Raw genomic sequence first — 23529 nt, 5'->3', positions numbered from 1 at the left:
AATTGGGAAAGGAGTACAACAAGGCTGTATATATTGTTACTTTATTTACAGAGTACACCATGCAAAATGTCAGGCTGGATGAATCACAAGCTGGAATCACAAGATTACTGGGAGAAACATTAAGAACCTCAGATATGTAGATGATACCACTCTAATGGCAGACAGTGAGGAAAAACTAAAGAGCTTCTTGATGAGGGTGAAAGAGGAGAGTAACAAAGCTGGCTTAAAACTCAACATTCAAAAATTTAAGATCATGGCATCTGGTCCCATCAGTTCATGACAAATAGATGGAGAAACAGTGGAAACAGTGATAGATTTTATTTTCTTGGGCTCCATGGGGTCGCAAAGAGTCAGACATGACTTAGCAACTAAACAACAACATAAATATCTGCACAAAAAATAAAATATCAAACCTTAATCTGATCAAGCCTGTATGTAACTACCAACCTACAGGGAAAGTATGGGACAGAAAAACTAAATATTAATGACTTCGTGGGGATGCAATCTAAAAAATTCAGAATATGGGAAATTTTACAAGACAATTTTTCCAACAAATAAATAGTAAGGAGAAAAATAGAGAATAAATCCAGAAAATCCAATATCTAACCAAAAGGATCACCGGGGGGCGGGGGGAAAGCAGGTAATATGCAAAGGTTAAATTATCAAAGGTATCCTAGAAGAAAACGTCTCATCACTGAAGAAATGAGCAGGATTAACCAAGAAAACACACCAGACAATGAGTCAAGAAACACCCACAGCTGGACACAGCTGCTCTCATCATAAGGCTTTCTGTCCTCTATTGTTACCATGGTCACATATTATGTTAATAAATACCAAGAAAAGAGAAAGAAAACACAGCAGCAAGGCTTCCAGAATGTCCCACAAGATCCGACACTCCCCACGAGGCCCACGTACTCTACTTTGCAGTATCTGTGAGATGCCCAAGTTGTCAGCCGCTGCTTTCTTGAGGTGAAGTGGGTTTGTGGAGTTTTACAGTTTAATAAAGGCTGCCTGCGAGCATCAGGACCACCCTGGGGAGTGCACAGAGGGGCTGGGATGAATTCCTCCCCAAGTGGGTGGTCAGGGAGCTCACTCTTAGTTTGAGAGAAGGCTGTTCACACTGAGGTGAAGGGCGGGGTTAAGGGCATCACTCCCAGTCCCCTGGCATGAGGGGCTAGAGGAATTAGGGCCCCCAGGCCCCCACACAGGGCTATAGGGCCACTACCCATGCTGAACATGGGGCTCTTCCAAGGGCCTCGTTACTCTTCTGGGTTCCAGAGTTGAGGAGAGAGCACATCCCTGGCTCCTGAGCAGTCTCCTTTCCCCCTACCCTTCTTCCTCCTCATCCGTCCTCAGTACTAAAGCTGGACTCTCCCAAGAAAGGAAGGCAAAGATGTCTCCATCTACCAGCCGCAGACAACGGACCTCCCTCAGCTCCTGTTTCAGCAGCAAGCCAAACAAAATCAGTTCCCCAGACAAAGCGGCCTGACCGAGCAGGCGGGGAGGATACGGGTGGACTGAGGAAGGGGACCCCTCAGCTCTGTCGTCCTCCTTCCATGGGTCTGGGTGCCTCCTGGCTCTTCCTCTAAATTGTGAAGCCACCATTTGTTAAATGTTCAGAGTCTGTGTCTTTAGCAGGAGACGGACCGGAGCAAAGGAGTGAAGCTCTTTTTTGTGAACAGTGATTATTTCCCTAAATGACAGCCAGATGCAAGCAGGGCCACCTGGAGATCTTACCTGCGGATACTAGTGCGAGCCACCCCCTTGGACTTAACTGGACTCCATGTTAACAGGATTCGTGAAGGCTGCCCCTGCTCCCCAACACCATGGCCTGAAGGAGAGGCCTGGGGAGGAACTGAGGATCAGCCAAGGCAGATGGGGCTGAGCTGCTTTCAGCAATCAGCCCAGGTCGCTCTAGAGGCCCTGCCCAGAACCTCTGCGGGAGTTCCCGGCCCTGCCACCTGGGGAACCAGGTGTAGAGTGTTGGAATCTGAGCTCACAGTTCTGCCCACTGCAGCCCTAAAGCAGATAAAACAAATAAAGCCCTAAAACAGCAGAGCCCAGAAATCAGTAGCATAGAGCAGCAGATCAAATTCCCACTCCATGGTTCATTCCTTCCCCTGAACTGACACCTCCCTTCACAGCTCCAAATATGCCCTGCCTTTGTGTTTCTTTCACATTTTACTCAGCTCAGGGAGGGCTTCCCAGTGGCTTAGACGGTAAAGAATCTGCTTGTAATGTGGGAGACCTTGGTTTGATCCCTGGGTCGGGAAGATCTCCTGGTGTATTAGACAGTAAAGAATCTCCTTGTAATGTGGGAGACCTTGGTTTGATCCCTGGGTCGGGAAGATCTCCTGGTGTAGGAAATGGCAACCCACTCCAGTATGCTTGCCTGGAGAATTCTGTGGACCAGAGGAGCCTGGGGGGCCACAGTCCCCGGGGTCCCAAAGAGTAGGACACGACTGAGCAAGTAACACTTTCACTTCAGGGGTTAAGAGTCAGAATAACTCCTCATGAATTCCTAACCAGGTGAGCTCAGGTCTACTTAACCTTTCTGTGCCTCAATGTCCTCATCCAGAAAACAGGGATGATGCTGTCAACATCACTGGATGAGAGATCATTCCGTCATTCAACAAACAAACTGAGCACCTAATAAGCACTCAGAGGGCTAGACGTGGCTATTCCAGGTGCTCAGCAAACACCAGTAACTGGTCTAAGTGCTTTTAAGCTTTTAACTCATTGAGTTGTCCAACAGCCCTACAGCCACATCCAGTGAAATAAGGAGTAAGTACTAAATCTGTGTTCCATTTCTCTGCATCTTTGTACCTATCCCAGAGATGAGTTCTACAAGAAATCCAAAAGTAGCACCAACTGAAGTAATGGAAAAAAATGCTGCATACAATGATATAATTAATAAAAAGTAAATACACAGAAGCTCCCTCTTGGCAGAATTATAATTTTCTGGGGGAAAAATGCCTGATAATACATACATGAAGAAAGTGTCCAAGTCACAGGCAACTTAATAATGTACATCCCTTCATATTGTTAAAGTACCATTAAATAGCTTCCACCTAACTTACTGTATTTGTGAGGTGCCACTCCAATCTGCCTTTAGGAACTGGAATGAATTCCCCCTGGATGCTGGCAGTACTGGCTTTTGGCAGTTGGCACTCAGCTGCAGGCCCTCTTTTAGAAATGTCTCCACTGGGAGAAAACACCTTGGCCCAGAGCACACCTCCTTCCTAAGGCAGCCACAATCCAGTGATAGATCATCACATCTCAACTATGAAAGACTGTGAAGGGCCATCCCATCTTCAGAGTTCCCCCACAAGATCAGATAAATCCTTGGTTTAGAATAATCATGGCACCTGGACTTTCCTGGCTCAGTGGATAAGAATCCGTCTGACAGGGAACTTCCCTGGTGGTCCAGGGGTTAAGACTTCACCTTCCAACACAGAGGGTGTGGGTTCGACCCCGGTGAGGAAGCTAAGGTCCCACATGCCTTGGGGTCAAAAACCTAAAACAGAAGCAATACTGTAACAAATTCAATTAAAGAAAAAAAAACTAAAAAAAAAAAAAAAAAAGAATCCATCTGACAATACAGGAGACACGGGTTTGATCCCTGGTCCAGGAAGATTCCACATGCCATGGAGTCACTAAGCCCACGTGCCACAACTACTGAGCCTGAGCCCCAGGGCCTACGGCCACAACTACTGAAGCCCGCTCGCCTAGAGTCCCTGCTCTGCAGCAAGAGAAACCATCGCAATGAGAAGCCACGCAACATAGTAAAGGGTATCGCCCATGCTTGCTGCAACTAGAGAAAGCCCACGTGAAGCAATGAAGACCCAGCACGGCCAAAAATAAACAAAAATTAAAAATAAATAGAAGACTAGAACACTCATGGCCCAACTTCTCCCTCTGCCCAATCCAGCTCCCTTCCCTTCCCTTGCATTACTATCAATTCTAAGAGGACTACCTAATACAATTTTTGAATAGTAAACTTCCAAAATGCGAATCTCCATCTCAGTCTACTTCCCAGAGAACCGGGGCATTCAAAATTTCCAAGAATTGGACATTGATCCACTACTTTCAGACAGCAACCTGGCAATATATATCAAGTATCGTAAACTATTCATAGTCTTGAGAAGCAAGAGAACAGAAAGGGTATGGGCTCAAAAGCACAGTTTCAAATGCCAGCTTTTTACAGGAAAGCTTTGAGACCTGAGTCTTGGTCTCTTCATCTGTAAAAATAACATCTATATTCTAGAGCTGTTATAATTTTAGAGTTGTAATAATGTTCATGTTCAAAGTGGAGAGCATATAAAAGCAACTGGTACACAATGCTGCTTAATTAGCCATGAATGTTGCTAATCAGCTGGCTTTAAGATTAAATGTTATTTTCTCTTTCAATTTACCAATAATCCAAGTAAAACAAGAGAAGAAACCCTCTCCATACTAAATATTCTGGTAAATCTTAGGTCCATGAAGGCAGAGTCCATAACTATCTAGTTCAGTGGTTCTCAACCTTAATGAACCTAGTAAAATGCCCTGGAGAGCTTCTTTAAATGCAGATGGCTGGGTCCCAACTCCAGAGTTTCTGATTCTGTAGTTCTGGGGTGGGGCCCAAGAATGTACATTGCTAACAAGTAATCAAGTGACGTTGATACTCCTTAGGACCATATTTTGAGACCCTCTGGTGTAAATTTACCACTGAATACCTTGTATACATTTAAGCCAATTCCTGATATATAGAAGGTATTTAAATATTTGTTGACTGATTGACTAAGACATATAAATAAGTCTACTATACTACTGTCATTGACAAAAGTAAAAAAAGAAACTAGAAATTAATGCCTAAAAAGGAAGAATGATTAAACAAACTATGTACTACACTAAATGTAACCATTAAGAAATATAAGTAAAGGAGTGCTCTGGCGGCCTTGTGGTTAGGACTTTGGGCTTTCACTGCCATGGCTAGGGTTCAGTCCCTGGTCAGGGACCTGAGATCTCACAAGCCAAATACAAATAAATCCATTTCTATACACTAACAATGACAGATCAGAAAGAGAAATTCAAGAAACAATTTCACTTACCATCTTATCACAAAGAATAAAGTACCAAGGAATAAACCTAAGGAGACAAAAGATTTATACTCTGAAAACTGTAAGATGCTGATGAAAGAAATCAAAGAAGACACAACCGATGGAAACCATATTCATGGATTGGAAGACTCAGTACTGTCAAAATGACCATATTACCCAAGGCAATCTACAGATTCAATGCAATCCCTACCAAATTACCACTGGTATTTTCCACAGAACTAGAAAATAATCTTAAAATCTGTATGGAGACACAAAAGATCCCAAACAGCAAAAGCAATCTTGAGAAAGAAAAACAGAACTAGAAGAACCAGGCTCCCTGATTTAAGACTATACTACAAAGCTACAGTCATCAAAACAGTATGGTACTGGCACAAAAACAGAAATATAGATCAATGGAACAGGATAGACAGTCCAGAGATAAACCCATGGACCAATGGTCACTTAATCTATAACAAAGACAGCAAGAACACGCAATGTTGGAAAGACAGTCTCTTCAACAAATGGTGCCGGCAAAAATGGACAGCTATACGTAAAAAAAAATGAAATTAGATCATTCTTTAACATCATACACAAAAATAAACTCAAAATGCATTAAAGATCTAAATGTGAGACTGGGTACCATAAAATTCCTAGAGGAAAACATAAGCAGAACACTCTCCAACATAAACTGCAGCAATATCTTTTCTCAATCTGTCTCCCAGAATAATGGGAATAAAAACAAAAATAAACAAATGGGACCTACTTAAACTCAAAAGCTTTTGTACAGCAAAGGGAACAATAAACAAAATGAAATGTCAACACACAAACTGGGAGAAAATATTTGCAAAGAGGACCTATAGGTGGCCAAGAGGCAACATATACAAATACTGCATCATTATATTGTACACCTGAAACTAATATGTTAATTATCTCAATAAAAAAGGAAATACAAGTAAAATAATGCTATAGAAACATAGATATATACCAAATCATAAGTGAAAAACGGTAAAAACAAATTGTATTCAGATCAATTTGAATTACACATACATATGGATTAACGATAATAGAAATTTCAAAAATATTACTTCATTTTTGAGCTTAGGATTATGGGAATTCAAGTTTTGTTATGGTTTAAAGTTTACACTGAAGATATTTTAAGAATGACTTAATATAAAATAGTAACATTAAATAATTAGATAAGTGTATAATCAAATTAAGTCATGGATACCACTGAAGTAAAAGTGTATCAGAGCATATATAACTTGCTTGTTAGCATCATCAAATTGGTATTACAGACCTCTACTGAGACACCTAACAGAAACAACTACAAAATAAACCCGCACACACAAAGTCATAAATTACCTGCCACAGGAGGGACAAGGCCAGAAAAACGCACTGTTGCATGTTCCCCGTTAACTTCAACTCTCCGACCAATGACATCTGATGTCGAAGTGCTGTTCATTATAACATAGCCAGAATCCAAAATATGAGATCTAGGAAAAAAACATGACATTGACAAGAACTTAGTAAAATTCTTTAAAAAAAAATTTTTTTTAACTGTATGCAGATGCTCATTAGGTCAACGCTTCTACCCAATTTAGCCTTCCTATTTTGGTGAAGAGAAGAACCTAAGGGTTTATGTACCAGACTCTCAGAATGTGATTTTACTTTACTCTCCGTTTTGATAATTTAATGCATTAAAAAAAAACCTTGCTTAACTCTAGTTAGCTCACATCACATGACTGTGTACTTTTACTAAGGATGGGAAGGGAAGGAAAAGAGAGGGGGATCAAGGTGACAGAGAAAAGGGAAAGAAAACATGCAACACAGGCATCATTCTCTGCCCAGGAAGTAGAAACACACAAATCCACAGAGCCAGGAAGGAACACATATGTATGATGACAAATTTAGAACCCTAACAATAGGGGGCCCAAGAGAAAAGCATCATCTCTCGAGGAATGATCACTAGATCCAACTCCCACTTCAATAAGTCAGTTTTTTCAACAGATAAAAAAGAAAGAGATGGAAGGGGGGAAAAAAAAGATTAAAGGAAATGTAAGAGATGTCAGCTAATTGCAATGTATGAACATTGTTTGGAACCTGAACTCTTAAGAACTGTAAATAATTTTCAAAATAAATTATGAGAAAATATTTGAACGCTGACTAGATAGCTGATGATATTCAAGAATAATTGTCTCCAGTAACAATTAAAAATCAATTTATTTGGGGGGAAAAATGGAAAGGGGAATTCCCTGGACCAGTGGTTAGGATTCCACACGTTCATTGAAGGGGGCACAGCTTCGATCTCTGGTCAAGGAACTAAAGATCCCGAATGCTGCACAGTGAGGCCAAAAATTAAAATTTAAAAAGTCAAAGAATAATTGTGAAATTTTTAGCTATGATAATGGCATAGTGGTTATGGCTTTTTAAAATACCTTACCTTTCAGAAATACACATTAAATTATTTACAGATTTTTAAAAGTCATATTTTAGACATGTCACACAGTGGTGGTACAGACAACACACTGAAAGGAAGTAAAAAGCAGAGGGGCCAGTTAGGGAAATAGTGCTGTAACTCAGGTGAAAACCAGCAAAGAATGAACCAAGACACTGGCATCCACCCTTTCATTTGACACATACTAAGCACTAACCACATGCTGGCTGAAACGGTGGACCCCACGTGACAACCAGTAAACCCTGCATGTATGATTCCTGCCTCAGAGTATAAGTACAGTGAGTTAGACCTGAGAGAAGGGTATGGATTTTGGAGAAAGTTAAGAGCTAGAACAGGGTCTGGAGATTAAATGGATAGAAATGGTAAAACTGAAGACTAGGAAGACAAGATAGCGTCTGGGGTAGATGGTGGCACCAAACAGCAACATGAGTAATACAAGAGGAGATTCGAGTGTGGGAGGGAAAACCACTTGTTTGAGGCGTCTATCGAATGTCATGACAGATGTAGGTCTCTAGTTCAAAGGACACGTTTTCACTAGAACTGTGTATTTGGGAGTCATCACCTCAGTATAACAGTGGATGAGATCGGAAGTGTACTAGGTGAAAAGAAAAGCAATCACTGACAGAACTCTGGGGAAATACAATATTTAAAAGAGAAAGGGAAGAAACCTCTAAGAAAGAATCTGAGGAAAACCTGGTTTTCCTTTATTCTTTCTGGCTTTTCCCCCTGACTCTGCAAGTGGTGTTGAGAAAGTTGGACAGCTGCATATGAATCAATGAAGTTAGAACACACACTCTCATCATATACAGAAATAAACACAAAATGGCTTAAAGACTTAAATATAAGATATGACACCACAGAACTCCTACAAGAGATCAGAGACAAAACATTCTCTGACATAAACTGTACCAATGTTTTCTTTCAGTCTCCCAAGGCATTAGAAATAAAAGCAAAAATAAACAAATGGAGCCTAATCAAATTTACAAGCTTTTGCACAGCAAAGGAAATCATAAACGAAACACAAAGACAACCTTTGGAATGCGAGAAAATATTTGCAAATGATGTGACCAACAAGGGCTTAATTTCCAAAGTACACAAACAGCTCATAAAACTCAACAACAAAAACAAACCACCCAATCAAAATCTGGGCAGAAGACCTAAAGAGACATTCCTCCAAAGAAATACATGGCCAATAAGCACATGAAAAGATGCTCAACATCACTAATTATTAGAGAAAAGCAAATCAAAATTACAATAAGGTACCACCTCACATCTGTTAGACTGATCATCATTAAAAAGTCTACAAATAATACATGCTGGAGAGGGTGTGGAGAAAAGGGAACCCTCCTACACTGCTGGTGGGAATGTAAGTTGGTGCAGTCACTGTGGAAAACAGTATGGAGGTTCCTCAGAGAATTAAAAACAGGATTATCATATGATCCAGCAATCCCGCTCTGGGACATACATCCAAACAAACCTATATGTCAAAGAGTTACATGCACCCCTGTGTTCACAGCAGCGCTGTTCACAACAGCCAAGACATGGAAGCAACCTAAATGTCCATGAACAGATGAATGGATAAAGAAGATGTGGTGCATACACACAATGGAATACCACTCAGTCCAAAAGAAGGAAATAATGCCCTTTGCAGCAACATGGATGACTATCCATGAGATTATCATAACAAGAGATTATCATACTAAGTGAAGTCAGTCAGAAAGAGGAAGAAAACACCACATGATATCACTTGTATGTGGAATCTAAAATATGACAGAAACGAACTTATCTATGAAACAGAATCACAGACCCAGAGAACAAGTTGGTGGTGGCCAAGGGGAGTGATGGAGTGGAATCCTTGGGTTAGTAGATGTTAAGTTTTTATATACACAATGGATAAACAACAAGGTCCTACTGCTGCTAAGCTGCTGCTAAGTCACTTCAGTCGTGTCCGACTCTGTGCGACCCCATAGACGGCAGCCCACCAGGCTCCCCCGTCCCTGGGATTCTCCAGGCAAGAACACTGGAGTGGGTTGCCATTTCCTTCGCCAATGCATGAAAGTGAAAGTGAAGTCGCTCAGTCGTATGTGACTCTTAGCGACCACATAGACTGCAGCCTACCAGGCTCCTCCATCCATGGGATTTTCCAGGCAAGAGTACTGGAGTGGGGTGCCATTGCCTTCTCCGAAGGTCCTACTGGTATAGCACAAAGAGTTATATTCAATATCCTATGATAAACCATAATGGAAAAAAATATTTTAAAAAAGAATGCATGTATATATATGTGTGTGTGTGTGTGTGTGTGTGTGTAACTGAACCAACTTGTGGTACTGCAGAAATTAACACAACACTGCAAAACAACTATAGTTCCATTTAATAAAAACAATAAATAAATGATAAAAAAAAAATACAGGCAAACCTCTTGAGATGTTGTGTTTGATTCCAGAACACTGCACACTGCAATAAGGCAAGTACTGCAAGAAGAAAAAAAAAAAAAAGGGCGCAGGGGAGGGGAGGCTGAATTTTGACAGTTTGATTATCAAAGGGCATCAACAAAAGCAAAGAAAGAAAGACAAACATGGGCGGACAGGGCAGTCAGGAGGAGCCAACATCTAGATCTAAACTTGCCTGGCAGGTTTGAAAAGCAAAAGGGAAATCAGCCCGGAGCCTCAAATTGGTGGGAAGAAGCAAAACAGTTCAGATAATCTGAAGAAAAGTCAACAGGAAGATGAGGGCAGGTGTGGGAAGCCATGGTTTAGCAAGCTCAGACACACGTGGAGTCATGCAGCTAAGAGGTCTAGTCAGTAGGTAGGGCCCTGATGTGAAGTTCTAGTCCCCAAGGAGAAAACTAGTAAGGTCACTATAGACCACCATTCCTACAAGAAGTTCTAGTAGAAGTCCGAATCTTGGTTCCTTGAACTAGAGTGCATGCGGGCTATCCAAACCCAGACACTCACAACTAAGCCTCACAGTAAGTCTGAAGTTCTTGATGGGGCTTGGCCTAAGGAGACCACTTTATAGATCACGCTCACAGCAAGATGTCTGGATAAGAAGAAAGGGGCAGTGGTCAACTGGTGACTAGGAAACCAAGTGGCATAAATGGCAGAAGTGATCCTCATTTTCCTTTAATACATATAATTAATTTACAAAAGTTTAAAGTTCCTTCACCTGCTCAATTCTACTTGATCTCTAGTAACAATTCTATTCATTCCCATCTGTATGTTGTGCCCAAAGGATCCGAGATCATCTGTTATATGGTAGCCAAGGTCAGTTAATAACTGGTTCTACATTATGATTTTTTTTTTTTTGGCAGCATCCTGCACCTTGTGGGATCTTAGTTACCCAATCAGGGATTGAATCTGGGCCACGAGAAGTGAAAGTGTGAACTCCTAACCACTGGACCAGCAGAGAATTCCCTGCATTATGTATTTTTGATGATCCTGTCTAGTCTCTTAACTCTTCTAGTAATTGTTTCTTTATACTGTGACCTTCTGGAAGGAACTAGAGACTGGCTCCTTGTCTTGGTGCCCTACGCCTTGGTTTCTTCTCCCTCTGGCCAGTCACCCAGTTAGTCCCTGTATCCTGCTGTCAGATCCACTGGATGTTAGTTACTGGTCCACCCTGGACTCCACAGCCTGTTTGCTGTTATTTCCACCCACTGATATTAGTACTGCCCTCTGCAGCTAAAAGAAACAACTATTCCCTTTTCCAGCTGACATTTAAATATTTGATCAGATCAGTCGCTCAGTCGTGTCTGACTCTTTGCGACCCCATGAATCGCAGCACGCCAGGCCTCCCTATCCATCACCAACTCCCGGAGTTCACTCAGACTCATGTCCATCGAGTCAGTGATGCCATCCAGCCATCTCATCCTCTGTCATCCCCTTCTCCTCTTGCCCCCAATCCCTCCCAGCATCAGAATCTTTTCCAGTGAGTCAGCTGTTCACAGGAGATGGACAAAGTACTAGAGTTTCAGCTGCAGCATCATTCCTTCCAAAGAAATCCCAGGGCTGATCTCCTTCAGAATGGACTGGTTGGGTCTCCTTGCAGTCCAAAGGACTCTCAAGAGTCTTCTCCAACACCACAATTCAAAAGCATCAATTCTTCGGCACTCAGCCTTCTTCACTGTCCAACTCTCACATCCATACATGACCACTGGAAAAACCATAGCCTTGACTAGATGAACCTTTGTTGGCAAAGTAATGTCTCTGCTTTTGAATATGCTATCTAGGTTGGTCATAACTTTCCTTCCAAGGAGTAAGCATCTTTTAATTTCATGGCTGCAGTCACCATCTGTAGTGATGCTGGAGCCCAGAAAAATAAAGTCTGACACTGTTTCCACTGTTTCCCCATCTATTTCCCATGAAGTGATGGGACTGGATGCCATGATCTTCGTTTTCTGAATGTTGAGCTTTAAGCCAACTTTTTCACTCTCCACTTTCACTTTCATCAAGAGGCTTTTTAGTTCCTCTTCACTTTCTGCCATAAGGGTGGTGTCAATTATATTACTACTTCCCCTTTCTCCTCTTCCTGTCCCCACCTTCCAAAACCCATTAACAGGGTAAACATTCCCACCTCCGTCCTCATGTGAATTCCAAGATCTCCTCCATGATTCATTTACAGATTCTTTTCTTAATATGAAAACACTTGTACACCAGAAACTAACACAACATTGTAAACCAATTACACTACAATAAAAACAAAAGCAAAACACCTAAAACTGAAAACCATATTCCAAATGTGATGACCTGTGTGGGTTCAATGGTCTGAACATCACACCTCTAATAATATAGCCTAATATTACATTTCACTTTTTCTCCTTTTCATGGGAAAGACTGCTGCTTGTTATTAAGACTGCAAGGAAATAAACTATATCACTTTCTGATCATAAAATTAAAATGCTTAAATTTCACTATTTAATTATTACCTTCCCTGTAATAGGAAATGGCAACCCACTCCGGTATTCTTGGCTGGAAAATCCCATGGACTCCTAGGAGCCTGGAGGACATACTCCACAGGGTTGCAAAGAGTCGACCACAACTGAGTGACTGAGCATGCATATATTATTACATTACACTAAAAAACAGTTCTCAATAGTTTTAAAAGTCCTTTCAAGTCTCATTAACATGTAAACAGAATTTCATTACAATAGAAACAGATATATAATTTCTGTTCTATTTAACATTCTGCCAACATTTTTCTATACAGCCACAGAATCATAGTAACTAATTTACTCTTGACATGTAGATAACACAATTTAATCGCTTCTCTATTGTTATGTTTTTATTATTTACTATTCCAAAGAAAACAGCTAAAAATATCTTTTAAAACTATTCGTATCCTCTTAAATATTTTCATAGGAAAAATTCTTGAGACAATTATTCCAAGTAAATAAATACACTTAAGATTCTAGAAAGCCATGACCAATTTATTCGTCAAAAAAGAAGTACTATCACTGACACCAAGAGAAAATCTACTTGTTTATTTCTCAGGAATCCTCATCAAGAGCTTTCAAATCAGGCCTTCTCTATTCTGTATTTGTATAACTAATGTTTGAGGCAGGAATTTAATACATTATATCATTATTATAAATGTAGAACTTTACATTCATATATATTTAACATCAAATAGTCCAACATATTAACTCTCTCTCCTGTGTAGTTTTGTAAAAACGAAGACAGAAAAGAATATAAGACTCTAACCAAAGACAGAAACCCATGAGTTAAAACTTTTCACTTACAAGCCTTTTTATTACCCACCTCACATTCAAGAATGTCATGAACTTTGTGAAATGTTTCACTGAAATCAAAATACAGTCAGTCAGGAGACATAATCCTGTCAATCAAACAGAGGAGGAATGGGGAAGAAGGCTTCAGTTCAATTCAGTCCCTCAGTCATATCCAACTCTTTGCGACCCCATGGACTGCAGCACGCCAGGCTTCCCTGTCCATCATCAACTCCTGGAGCCTACTCAAATTCACATCCATTGCGTCAGGGATGCCATCCAACTATCTCATCCTCTGTCACCCCCTTCTCCTCCGCCTTCAATCTTTCCCAGCATCAGGGTCTTTTCCAATGAGTCAGTTCTTCACATCAGGTGGCCAAAGTATTGGAGTTTCAGCTTCAACATCAGTCCTTCCAATGAATATTCAGGACTGATCTCCTTTATGATGGACTGGTTGGATCTCCTTGCAGTCCAAGGGACTCTCACGGTCTTCTCCAACACCACAGTTCAAAAGCATCAATTCTTTGGCACTCAGCTTTCTTTATAGTCCAACTCTCACATCCACACGTGACTACTGGAAAAACCATAGCTTTGACCAGATGGACTTTTGCTGGTGAAGTAATGTCTCTGCTTTTTAATATGCTGTCTAGGTTGGTCATAGCTTTTCTTCCAAGGAGCAAGTGTCTTTTAATTTCATGGTTGCAGTCACCATCTGCAGTGATTTTGGAGCCCCAAAAAATAAAGTCTGACACTGTTTCCACTATTTCCCCATCTATTTGCCATGAAGTGATGGGACCAGATGCCATGATCTTCGTTTTCTGAATATTGAGCCTTAAGCCAACTTTTCCATTCTCCTCTTTCACTTTCATCAAGAGGCTCTTTAGTTCTTCTTCACTTTCTGCCATAAGGGTGGTGTCAGCTGCACATCTGAGGTTATTGATATTTCTCTTGGCAATCTTGATTCCAGCCTGTGCTTCGTCCAGCCCAGCATTTCACATGATGTACTCTGTATATAAGCTAAATAAGCAGCGTGACAATATACAGACTTGACATAGTCCTTTCCCAATTTGGAGCCAGTCTGTTGTTCCAGGTCTGGTTCTAACGCTTCTTGACCATCATTCAGGTTTCTCAGGAGGCAGATAAGGTAGTCTGGTATCCAATCTCTTTTAAGAATTTTCCAGAGTTTGTTGTGATCCACACAGTCAAAGGCTTTAGCATAGTCAATGAAGCAGAAGTAGCTGTTTTTCTAAAATTCTCTTGCTTTTTCTATGATCCAACAGATGTTGACAATTTGACCACATGCATGGTAAGTGCTTAAATGAAAAAGGCATTAAACTTTTACAGTAATAAGATATCTTGAGACTGAGAAACCATACTCACACAACTTTTATTACTTTTATATGACTACAATTGTTCTATGTTATCATTATTGTTAATCTCTTACCATGTCTAATTCATAAACAAACTTGAGGGGGAAACACTATAATTAGAGGTACTATCTGCAGCTTCAGGAATCCACTGGTTGTTTCAGAACATAACCTCCACAGATAAGGAAGACTATTGCATTTTTCTTTTTTTATATATATCTAAAAATGTTTAGGATTTGGACCCCTGGCAGTCCAGTGGGTAGACCTCTGACCTTCAACTGCTGGGGGCCCAGGTTAAATCCCTGGTTGGGGAACTAAGCCTTCAGGTTAAGTGGCGCAGCCAAAAAATAGTTTAAGATTTAGTTTTTAAAAAATATATTACTAAAAGCAACAAAAAAGAAAGAAATGTGTTACTATACCCAAGGAGTTGGTTTTCTTATACTAGTTTTTAGTCTAAATCAATCCTAAAAGCTTTTAAGTTTTTTCACATGTTGATTTTGAGCTTCTGCTATTTTTCTTAAGAGGTGTGTTAGAGGATCTAAGTCATTGGTTTAGAACTCTCTCTTCCTCTATTTTAGTAATCCCCTTTGCTTTTTTCTATGCATATCTTTTTCACCTAAATTTTGAATAGTCATTCTCCCTTACCACTGACAACAGCTTTATTTGTATCTTATAGATACTTCCATACATATTTTATGCACATATAAGCAAACATATTCTTTTCTTTCTTTACACAGATGATGGCATACTATATGTGTGATTCTATTCCTTGTATTTTCATTCAATAATACATCCTACAGACTTATCCAGAGCCATATCAGGAGCGTTTAAATTTTTTATAGCTGCATAGGATTTGTATAGATATAACATGCTTTTGAACTGTGGTGTTGGAGAAGACTCTTGAGAGTCCCTTGGACTGCAAGGAGATCCAACCAGTCCATTCTGAAGGAGATCAGCTCTGGGATTTCTTTGGAAGGAATGATGCTAAAGCTGAAACTCCAGTACTTTGGCCTCATTCGAAGATTTGACTCATTGGAAAAGACTCTGATGCTGGGAGGGATTGGGGGCAGGAGGAGAAGGGGACGACAGAGGATGAGATGGCTGGATGGCATCACTGACTCGATGGACGTGAGTGTGAGTGAACTCCGGGAGTTGGTGATGGACAGGGAGGCCTGGCGTGCTGCGATTCATGGGGTCGAAAAGAGTTGAACACGACTGAGCGACTGAACTGAACTGAACAATTTATATAACTAGTCTTCAAGCTGATGGACATTTAGGTTACTCCCAAGTTTTTGCTACTGCAAACAATACGTCAAGTATTAATCCTATATATTTATCTTTTACAGCTGTGCAAAAAATATCTGTAGGAAACATTCTCAAAATGGGTACTGCTAAGTCAACGGGTATGTGCATTTTTAATTCTGATAAGTGATTACAAACGCCCCTTTCTAGAGGCTGACCCTATATAACTCCATTAGCTGTATATAAGCCCCCATATCATCACAACCTTGCCCTTCACAGAATATTAACACCCTTTTAGTTACCTGTCAGTCTGATAAATGAAATATGTATTTTATTTGCATTTCCTCTTATGAGGAGAACTAAGCATCTATTAATTTTGATCTCCTTTTCTGTGAACTGCATGTTCAGAATCCTTTGTCAATTTCCTATTGGTTTATTGATCTTTTTCTTAGTTGGGCTTTAAAATCTAAACTGTTTTCTGCATGGTCTTAATGATGAGATGCTACACAATTCCTCAAATAAAATAATTTGAAAAGAACTGAATGGAGAGACATAAGCAGACATCTGCACACCCAGATATTCACAGGAGTATTATTCACAACAGCCAAAAGGTGGAAATAACTCAAATGTCCATTGATGGAGGAATGGATAAAACAAATACAGTACATACAGACACTGGATTACTCAGCCTTAAAATGAAGGAAATTCTACCACACGACACATGAATGAATCTCAGAAAAACAACACTAAGTGAAATAAGCCAGTCACAGAAGGAAAAATACCGTATGATTCCACTTAAGAGAGGTACCTAGGGTAGTCACCTTCAGACAGAAAGCAGAATCTCGGCTACTGTATGCTGTGGTAAGAGGGAAATGAGTTGTTCAATGGTGACAGTTTCAATTTGGCAAAATGAAAAGTGTTCTGAAGACAGATGGTACTGATAGCTGACCAATAATATAAATGTACTTAACACTGCTACGGAGAAGGCAATGGCAGCCCACTCCAGTACTCTTGCCTGGAGAACCCCATGGACGGAGGAGCCAGGTGGGCTGCAGTCCCTGGGGTCACTAGGAGTCGGACACGACTGAGCGACTTCACTTTCCCTTTTCACTTTCATGCATTGGAGAAGGAAATGGCAACCCACTCCAGCGTTCTTGCCTGGAGAGTCCCAGGGATGGGGGAGCCTGGTGGGCTGCCGTCTATGGGGTCGCACAGAGTGAGACACGACTGAAGCGACTTAGCAGCAGTAGCAGCAACACTACTATACATTTAAAAAAGGTTAAGATGGTAAATTTTATATTGTCTGTATTTTACTAGAATTTTAAAAATAATTTAAAATTTGACCCCCAAATTTTAGATTTTATAGAACTTTGATTCAGCTTTGACTGGGACACTGAATCCTAAAAGTACAGTAATTCTCTGTTTTTAAAATATACTTTCCTGATACCCAAAACACAGTTCGATTCTACTCAACATTTTGTCTGGAGAGACTCAAAAACAGTAGTTTCTTTTCCTGCAACATTCAGGGTCTCCTACTTCACTTGTTTCTTCCTCCTTGTCAATGAGATTTCAAACCAAAGGAATCTTTTCTCTCATTTTGTTTTTTCCAAGAACTTCAGTTCAGTTCAGTCACTCAGTCGTGTCCAACTCTTTGCGACCCCATGAATCGCAGCACGCCAGGCCTCCCTGTCCATCACCAACTCCCAGAGTTCACTCAGACTCACGTCCATCGAGTCAGTGATGCCATCCAGCCATCTCATCCTCTGTCGTCCCCTTCTCCTGCCCCTAATCCCTCCCAGCATCAGAGTCTTTTCCAATGAGTCAACTCTTTGCATGAGATGGCCAAAGTACTGCAGTTTCAGCTTTAGCATCATTCCTTCCAAAGAACACCCAGGGCTGATCTCCTTCAGAATGGACTGGTTGGATCTCCTTTCAGTCCAAGGGACTTGCAAGAATCTTCTCCCACACCACAGTTCAAAAGCATCAATTCTTCGGCGCTCAGCCTTCTTCACAGTCCAACTCTCACATCCATAGATGACCACAGGAAAAACCATAGCCTTGACTAGACGGACCTTTATTGGCAAAGTAATGTCTCTGCTTTTGAATATGCTATCTACGTTGGACATAACTTTCCTTCCAAGGAGTAAGCGTCTTTTAATTTCACGGCTGCAGTCACCATCTGCAGTGATTCAAAAAAAAAAAAAAAAAAAAAAATGGTCTTGTCCCTAGGAAGGAAAGGATCTCTGCCAGAATTTAAGATCACTGAAATCGTCCATCACACCTCTATCTTATTTTTGTGCTACTTTTACAATCTGGAGAGCAACAACCTTACTCTCCCTCTTATCGTATGATCTATAGATCTCTTCTTTCTCTCTCTCCTTTTCTCATTTATGCTTAACACTCTAATGCCAATACTCTTGGCTGCAAACAAGTATATGTATCTTCCTGATACACACTATCAATCTCACAAATTTTATGTTGGATTGTTTTGAACAAAGATATATTTCCATTCAAATAATAAGCCTATCCCAGCAAGTTTTAGTGACATTCACAGTACTGCATATATCTTCCCAGAAAGGACCCTTGAGACCACAAGTTCAGTTACTGAGCCTTTGCCACAATGTCTCTTCCTAAATAAAGGGTATGCTATCTCAAAATAAATGTTACATTCATTACCCCTTTGAAATTATAATATTTATTACACCTGCCACCAGAATGTTACTTACTATATTAGTAAAACACACACACAGTGAAGGGACTTCTCTGTCAGACCCGGGGTTACAATTCCGCACTTCCCCTGCAGGCGGCACCAGTTCAGTCCCTGGCTGGGGAACTGAGACCCTGCAGGCAGCACAGAGTGGCCAAGAACAAAACAGAAAACAAACACACATACTATTATACTACCATTTTTAAAGTATTTTGATAACTTTATTTCACAAAAATGGTTTCATATGAAATTCTAGCGTTTGGGTTTGTTTTTTTTTTCCCAGTTCTTTTTAAAAATTTTTTTGGCTGTGCTGGGTCTTCCCAGCTGTGTGCAGGCTTTCACGTGTACTGGGACCCCCAGTACAAAGCACCGACTCCACAGAAGCCTTGGCCAGACCTACCTGCAGGTCTCAGAAGGTCTCCTGGGGAGCAGGGGTTGGCAGTAACTCACCTTGGGGGCAAAAACTGATTGCAGATGCCCCAACGAATACTCACCAGTGTGAACTCTCCCAAAGATCACCATTTTGGCAGCAAGACCCAGGCTCCACTGCTGGGATACCTCAGGACAACCAACCAAAAAGTGGGACACAGTCCCACCCATCAGCAGAAGGTTGCCGAGTCATCCAAAGACAACAGTCACCTATAAACACTCCCACTGAGATGGCCCTGCCCACCAGAGGGACAAGACCCAGCTCCACCCACCTGTGGGCAAGAACCAGTCCCTCCTGCCAGGAAGAATGCACAAGCACAAAGATAAACTTCACCCACCAGGAGGCAGACATCAGAACCAAGAAAAATGACAATCCTGCAGCCTGAGGGACAGAGGCCACACAGAGAAAGTTAAGACAAAATGAGACATCATCAGAGAAATAAACTCTAGAGGAAGCAACAAGGTAAAACCCGCGAAGAACAACTAAGCAGAGTGGAGACAGGCACTCTACCCAAAAAAAAATTCAAAGTGATGACAGTAAAGATGGTCCAAGATCCCAGAAAAAGACGAGGGGCACAGACCAAGAGGATACAACAAACATTTAATAAAGAGCTAGAAGCTTTAAAGAACAAACTGAGATGAACAATATAATAACTGCAATCAAAAGGACACTAAAAGGAATAAACAGAGTAAATGAGACAGAAGAACAAGTGAGTGAGCTGGAAGGCAGAGACTGATGGAAATCACTGCTGTGGAACAGAATAAAGAATGAAAACAAATGAGGACAGTCTAGGAGACCTCTGCTGCTGCTGCTGTGTCGCTTCAGTTGTGTCCGACTCCGTGTGACCCCATAGGTGGCAGCCCACCAGGCTCCCCCGTCCCTGGGATTCTCCAGGCAAGAACACTGGAGTGGGTTGCCACTGCCTTCTCCAATGCATGAAAGTGAAAAATGAAAGTGAAGTCTCTCAGTCATGTCTGACTCTTCACAACCCCATGGACTGCAGCCTACCAGGCTCCTCCGTCCATGGGATTTTCCAGGCAAGAGTACTGGAGTGGGTTGCCATTGCCTTCTCCGAGGAGACCTCTGGGACAGCAATAAATGCACCAACATCTGCAGCACAGGAGTCCTAGAAGGAGGAGAGAGAGAGAAGGCCTGGGAAAATATCTGAAGAGATAATAGTGAAAACTTTCCTAACATGGAAAAAGAAACACTCAAGTCCAGGAAGTGCAGAGAGTCCCAAATAGGATTAACCCAAGGAAGAACACACTGAGACACATGTTAATCAAACTGACAAAAAGAAAATATTAAAAGCAACAATAACATACAAGGGAATCCCCATAGGGTAACAGCTGATTTTTCAGCAGAAACTCTGCAGGCCAGAAGGGACTGGCACAATATATTTAAAGTAACGAAAAGGAAAAACCCACACTCAAGAATACTTTTAACCAGCAAGGCTCTTGTTAAGGTTTGCCAGAGAAATAAAAAACTTCAGAGACAAGCAAAAAGAAAAAAAAAGCTAAGTGAATTCAGTACCACGAAACCAGTTTTACAACAAATGCTAAAGAACTTTTCCATATGGGAAAGAAAATGCTACAATTAGAAACAAAAAAATTATAAATGAGGAAGTTCACTGGTAAAGCCAAACATACAGTAAAGGGAGGAAAACATTCACACATGAATATGGTATCAAGATCAGCAATCATGAGAAGAGAAAACTTCAGATGCAGAATATTGGGAACACATTTGAAATTAAGTGACCAGCAACTTAAAACAATCTAGTATAGTAGACTGCTATATCAAAACCTCATGGTGGGAATTCTCTAGTGGTCCAGTGGTTACCACTCTGTTTTCACTGCAGTGGGTCCAGGTTTGATCCTTGGTCAGGCAACTAAGATCCCACAGCCAAATGGTGTGGCCAAAAAATAAAACAAAACAAAAAAACCTCACAGTAACCACAATCTGAAAACTTACAATAAACACACACAAAAAGAAAAAGGAATCCGAACACAACACTAAAGTCAGTCACCAAATCACAGGAGAACAAAAGAGCAAGGAAAGAAAACAGACCTACAAAAACAAATCCAAAACAATTTAACAAAATGGCAATAAGAAATACCTATTACTAATTATCTTAAACAAAAATGGATTAAATGCTCCAACCAAAAGACACACTGGCTGAATGAATACAAAAACGAGACCCTTATATATGCTCTCTACAAAAGATACACTTCACATCTAGGGACACGTACAGACTGAAAGTGAGGAGATGGAAAAAGGCTTTCTATGCAAATGGAAACCAAAAGAAAGCTGGATAAGCAATACTCATATCAGAGAAAATAAACTTTAAAATAAAAACTGCTATGAGAGACAAAGAAAGACACTACATAATGATCAAGGCATTAGTCCAAGAGCAAGATAAAACAATTCTAAATATATATGCATCCAACACGTGAGTACCTCAAGAATTATGACAAACGTTAAGAGACATAAATGGAGAAATTGACAGTAACACAATAACAGTGGGGGAATTTAATACCCCACTTACATCAACAGACAGACCATGCAGACAGAAAAATCAATAAGGAAACACCAGACTTAAACGACACATTAGGAGGAGAAGACACACAGGAGAAGGGGGCGACAGGATGAGGTGGTTGGGTGGCATCATCAACTCAATGGACATGAGTTGGAGCAAACTCCTGGAGACAGTGAAGGACAGGGAAACCTGGCTTGCGGCAGTCCACGGGGTTGCAAAGAGTCGGACACAACTGAGCGACTGGACAACAACATAGAGCATTCCATGCAAAAGCAGCAGAATACACATTCTTTTCAAGTGAACATGGAACATTGACCAGGACTGACCGCATACTGAGCCACAAAGCAAGCCTTGATAAATTTAAGAAAGCTGAAATCATATCACGCATCTTTTCTAACCACAACGCCATGAGATTAGAAATCAACTGCAAGGAAAAAAAAAAAACTGTAAAGCAACATGGAGGCTAAAGAATATGCTACCAAATGACCAATGGATCACTGAAGAAATCACAGAGGAAATAAAAAAATAGCCAGAGACAAATGAAAACAAAAACATGATCCAAAGACTATGAGACACACTAAAAGCAGTTCTAGGAGGAAAGTTTTCTGAATGTTGAGCTTTAAGCCAACTTTCTCACTCTCCTCTTTCACTTTCATCAAGACTCTATTTAGTTCCTCTTCACTTTCTGCCATAAGAGTGGTGTCATCTGCATATCTGAGGTTATTGATATTTCTCCTGGCAATCTTGATTCCAGCTTGTGCTTCCTCCAGCCCAGCGTTTCTCTTGATGGACTCTGCATATAAGTTAAATAAGCAGGGTGACAATATACAGCCTTGACGTACTCCTTCCCCTATTTGGAACCAGTCTGTTGTTCCATGTCCAGTTCTAACTGTAAACGAAGATCATGGCATCTGGTCCCATCACTTCATGGGAAACAGATGGGGAAACAGTGGAAACAGTGTCAGACTTTATTTTTTTGGGCTCCAAACTCACTGTAGATGGTGATTTCAGCCATGAAATTAAAAGACGCTTACTCCCTGGAAGGAAAGTTATAACCAACCTAGATAGTACACTGAAAAGCAGAAACATTACTTTGCCAACAAAGGTCCATCTAGTCAAGGCTATGGTTTTTCCTGTGGTCATGTATGGATGTGAGAGTTGGACTGTGAAGAAAGCTGAGCGCCGAACAATTGATGCTTTTGAACTGTGGTGTTGGAGAAGACTCTTGAGAGTCCCTTGGACTGCAAGGAGATCCAACCAGTCCATTCTGAAGGAGATCAGCCCTGGGATTTCTTTGGAAGGAATGATGCTAAAGCTGAAACTCCAGTACTTTGGCCACCTCATGCGAAGAGTTGACTCGTTGGAAAAGACTCTGATGCTGGGAGGGATTGGGGGCAGGAGGAGAAGGGGACAACAGAGGACGAGATGGCTGGATGGCATCACTGACTCGATGGACGTGAGTCTGGATGAACTCCGGGAGTTGGTGATGGACAGGGAGGCCTGGCGTGCTGGGATTCATGGGGTCACAAAGAGTCAGACACGACTGAGTGACTGAACTGAACTGAGGAGGGAAGTTTATGGCCATACAATCTTACTTCAGGAAAAAAGAAAAATCCCAAATAAACAACCTACACGTACATCTAAAGCAACTAGATAAGGAAGAACAAATTCTAAAGTTAGTAGAAGGAAAGAAATCATAAATATCAGAGCAGAAATAAATGAAATACAGACAAGGAAAACAACAGAAAAGATCAATGACACTAAATGCTGGTTCTTCGAAAAGACAAACAGACCCGATAAACCTTTAGCCAGACTCATCAGGAAAAAACGGGAGAGTTCAAGTCAATAAAATCAGAAATGAAAACTGAGGAGTTAGAACTACCACCACAGAAATAAAAAGGATCACGAGAGACTACTAAACCAAACATATATATATATATATATATATGCCAATAAAATGAACAACACAGAAGAAATGGACAAATTCTT

The 23529-nt window shown here is 40.9% G+C and overlaps 1 protein-coding gene across 3 annotated transcripts in view; it reads right to left on the bottom strand.

The window, feature by feature from the left end:
- TBCE (tubulin folding cofactor E) overlaps positions 1 to 23529 on the bottom strand; it is an 89292-nt gene that overhangs the window by 54972 nt on the left and 10791 nt on the right. For all 3 annotated transcript variants that reach the window (XM_019953901.2, XM_019953902.2, XM_019953903.2), the window contains one exon: positions 6444 to 6574. In XM_019953901.2, the coding sequence (XP_019809460.2) occupies positions 6444 to 6543 (100 nt within the window). In that variant the 5' untranslated portion in view covers positions 6544 to 6574. Of the gene's footprint in view, positions 1 to 6443; positions 6575 to 23529 lie in introns of those variants that run through there.

This window comes from Bos indicus, chromosome 28, assembly GCF_029378745.1.
Source record: "Bos indicus isolate NIAB-ARS_2022 breed Sahiwal x Tharparkar chromosome 28, NIAB-ARS_B.indTharparkar_mat_pri_1.0, whole genome shotgun sequence".
Classification (NCBI taxonomy): Eukaryota; Metazoa; Chordata; class Mammalia; order Artiodactyla; family Bovidae; genus Bos; species Bos indicus.
This window is presented reverse-complemented; position numbering and strand designations above follow the sequence as displayed.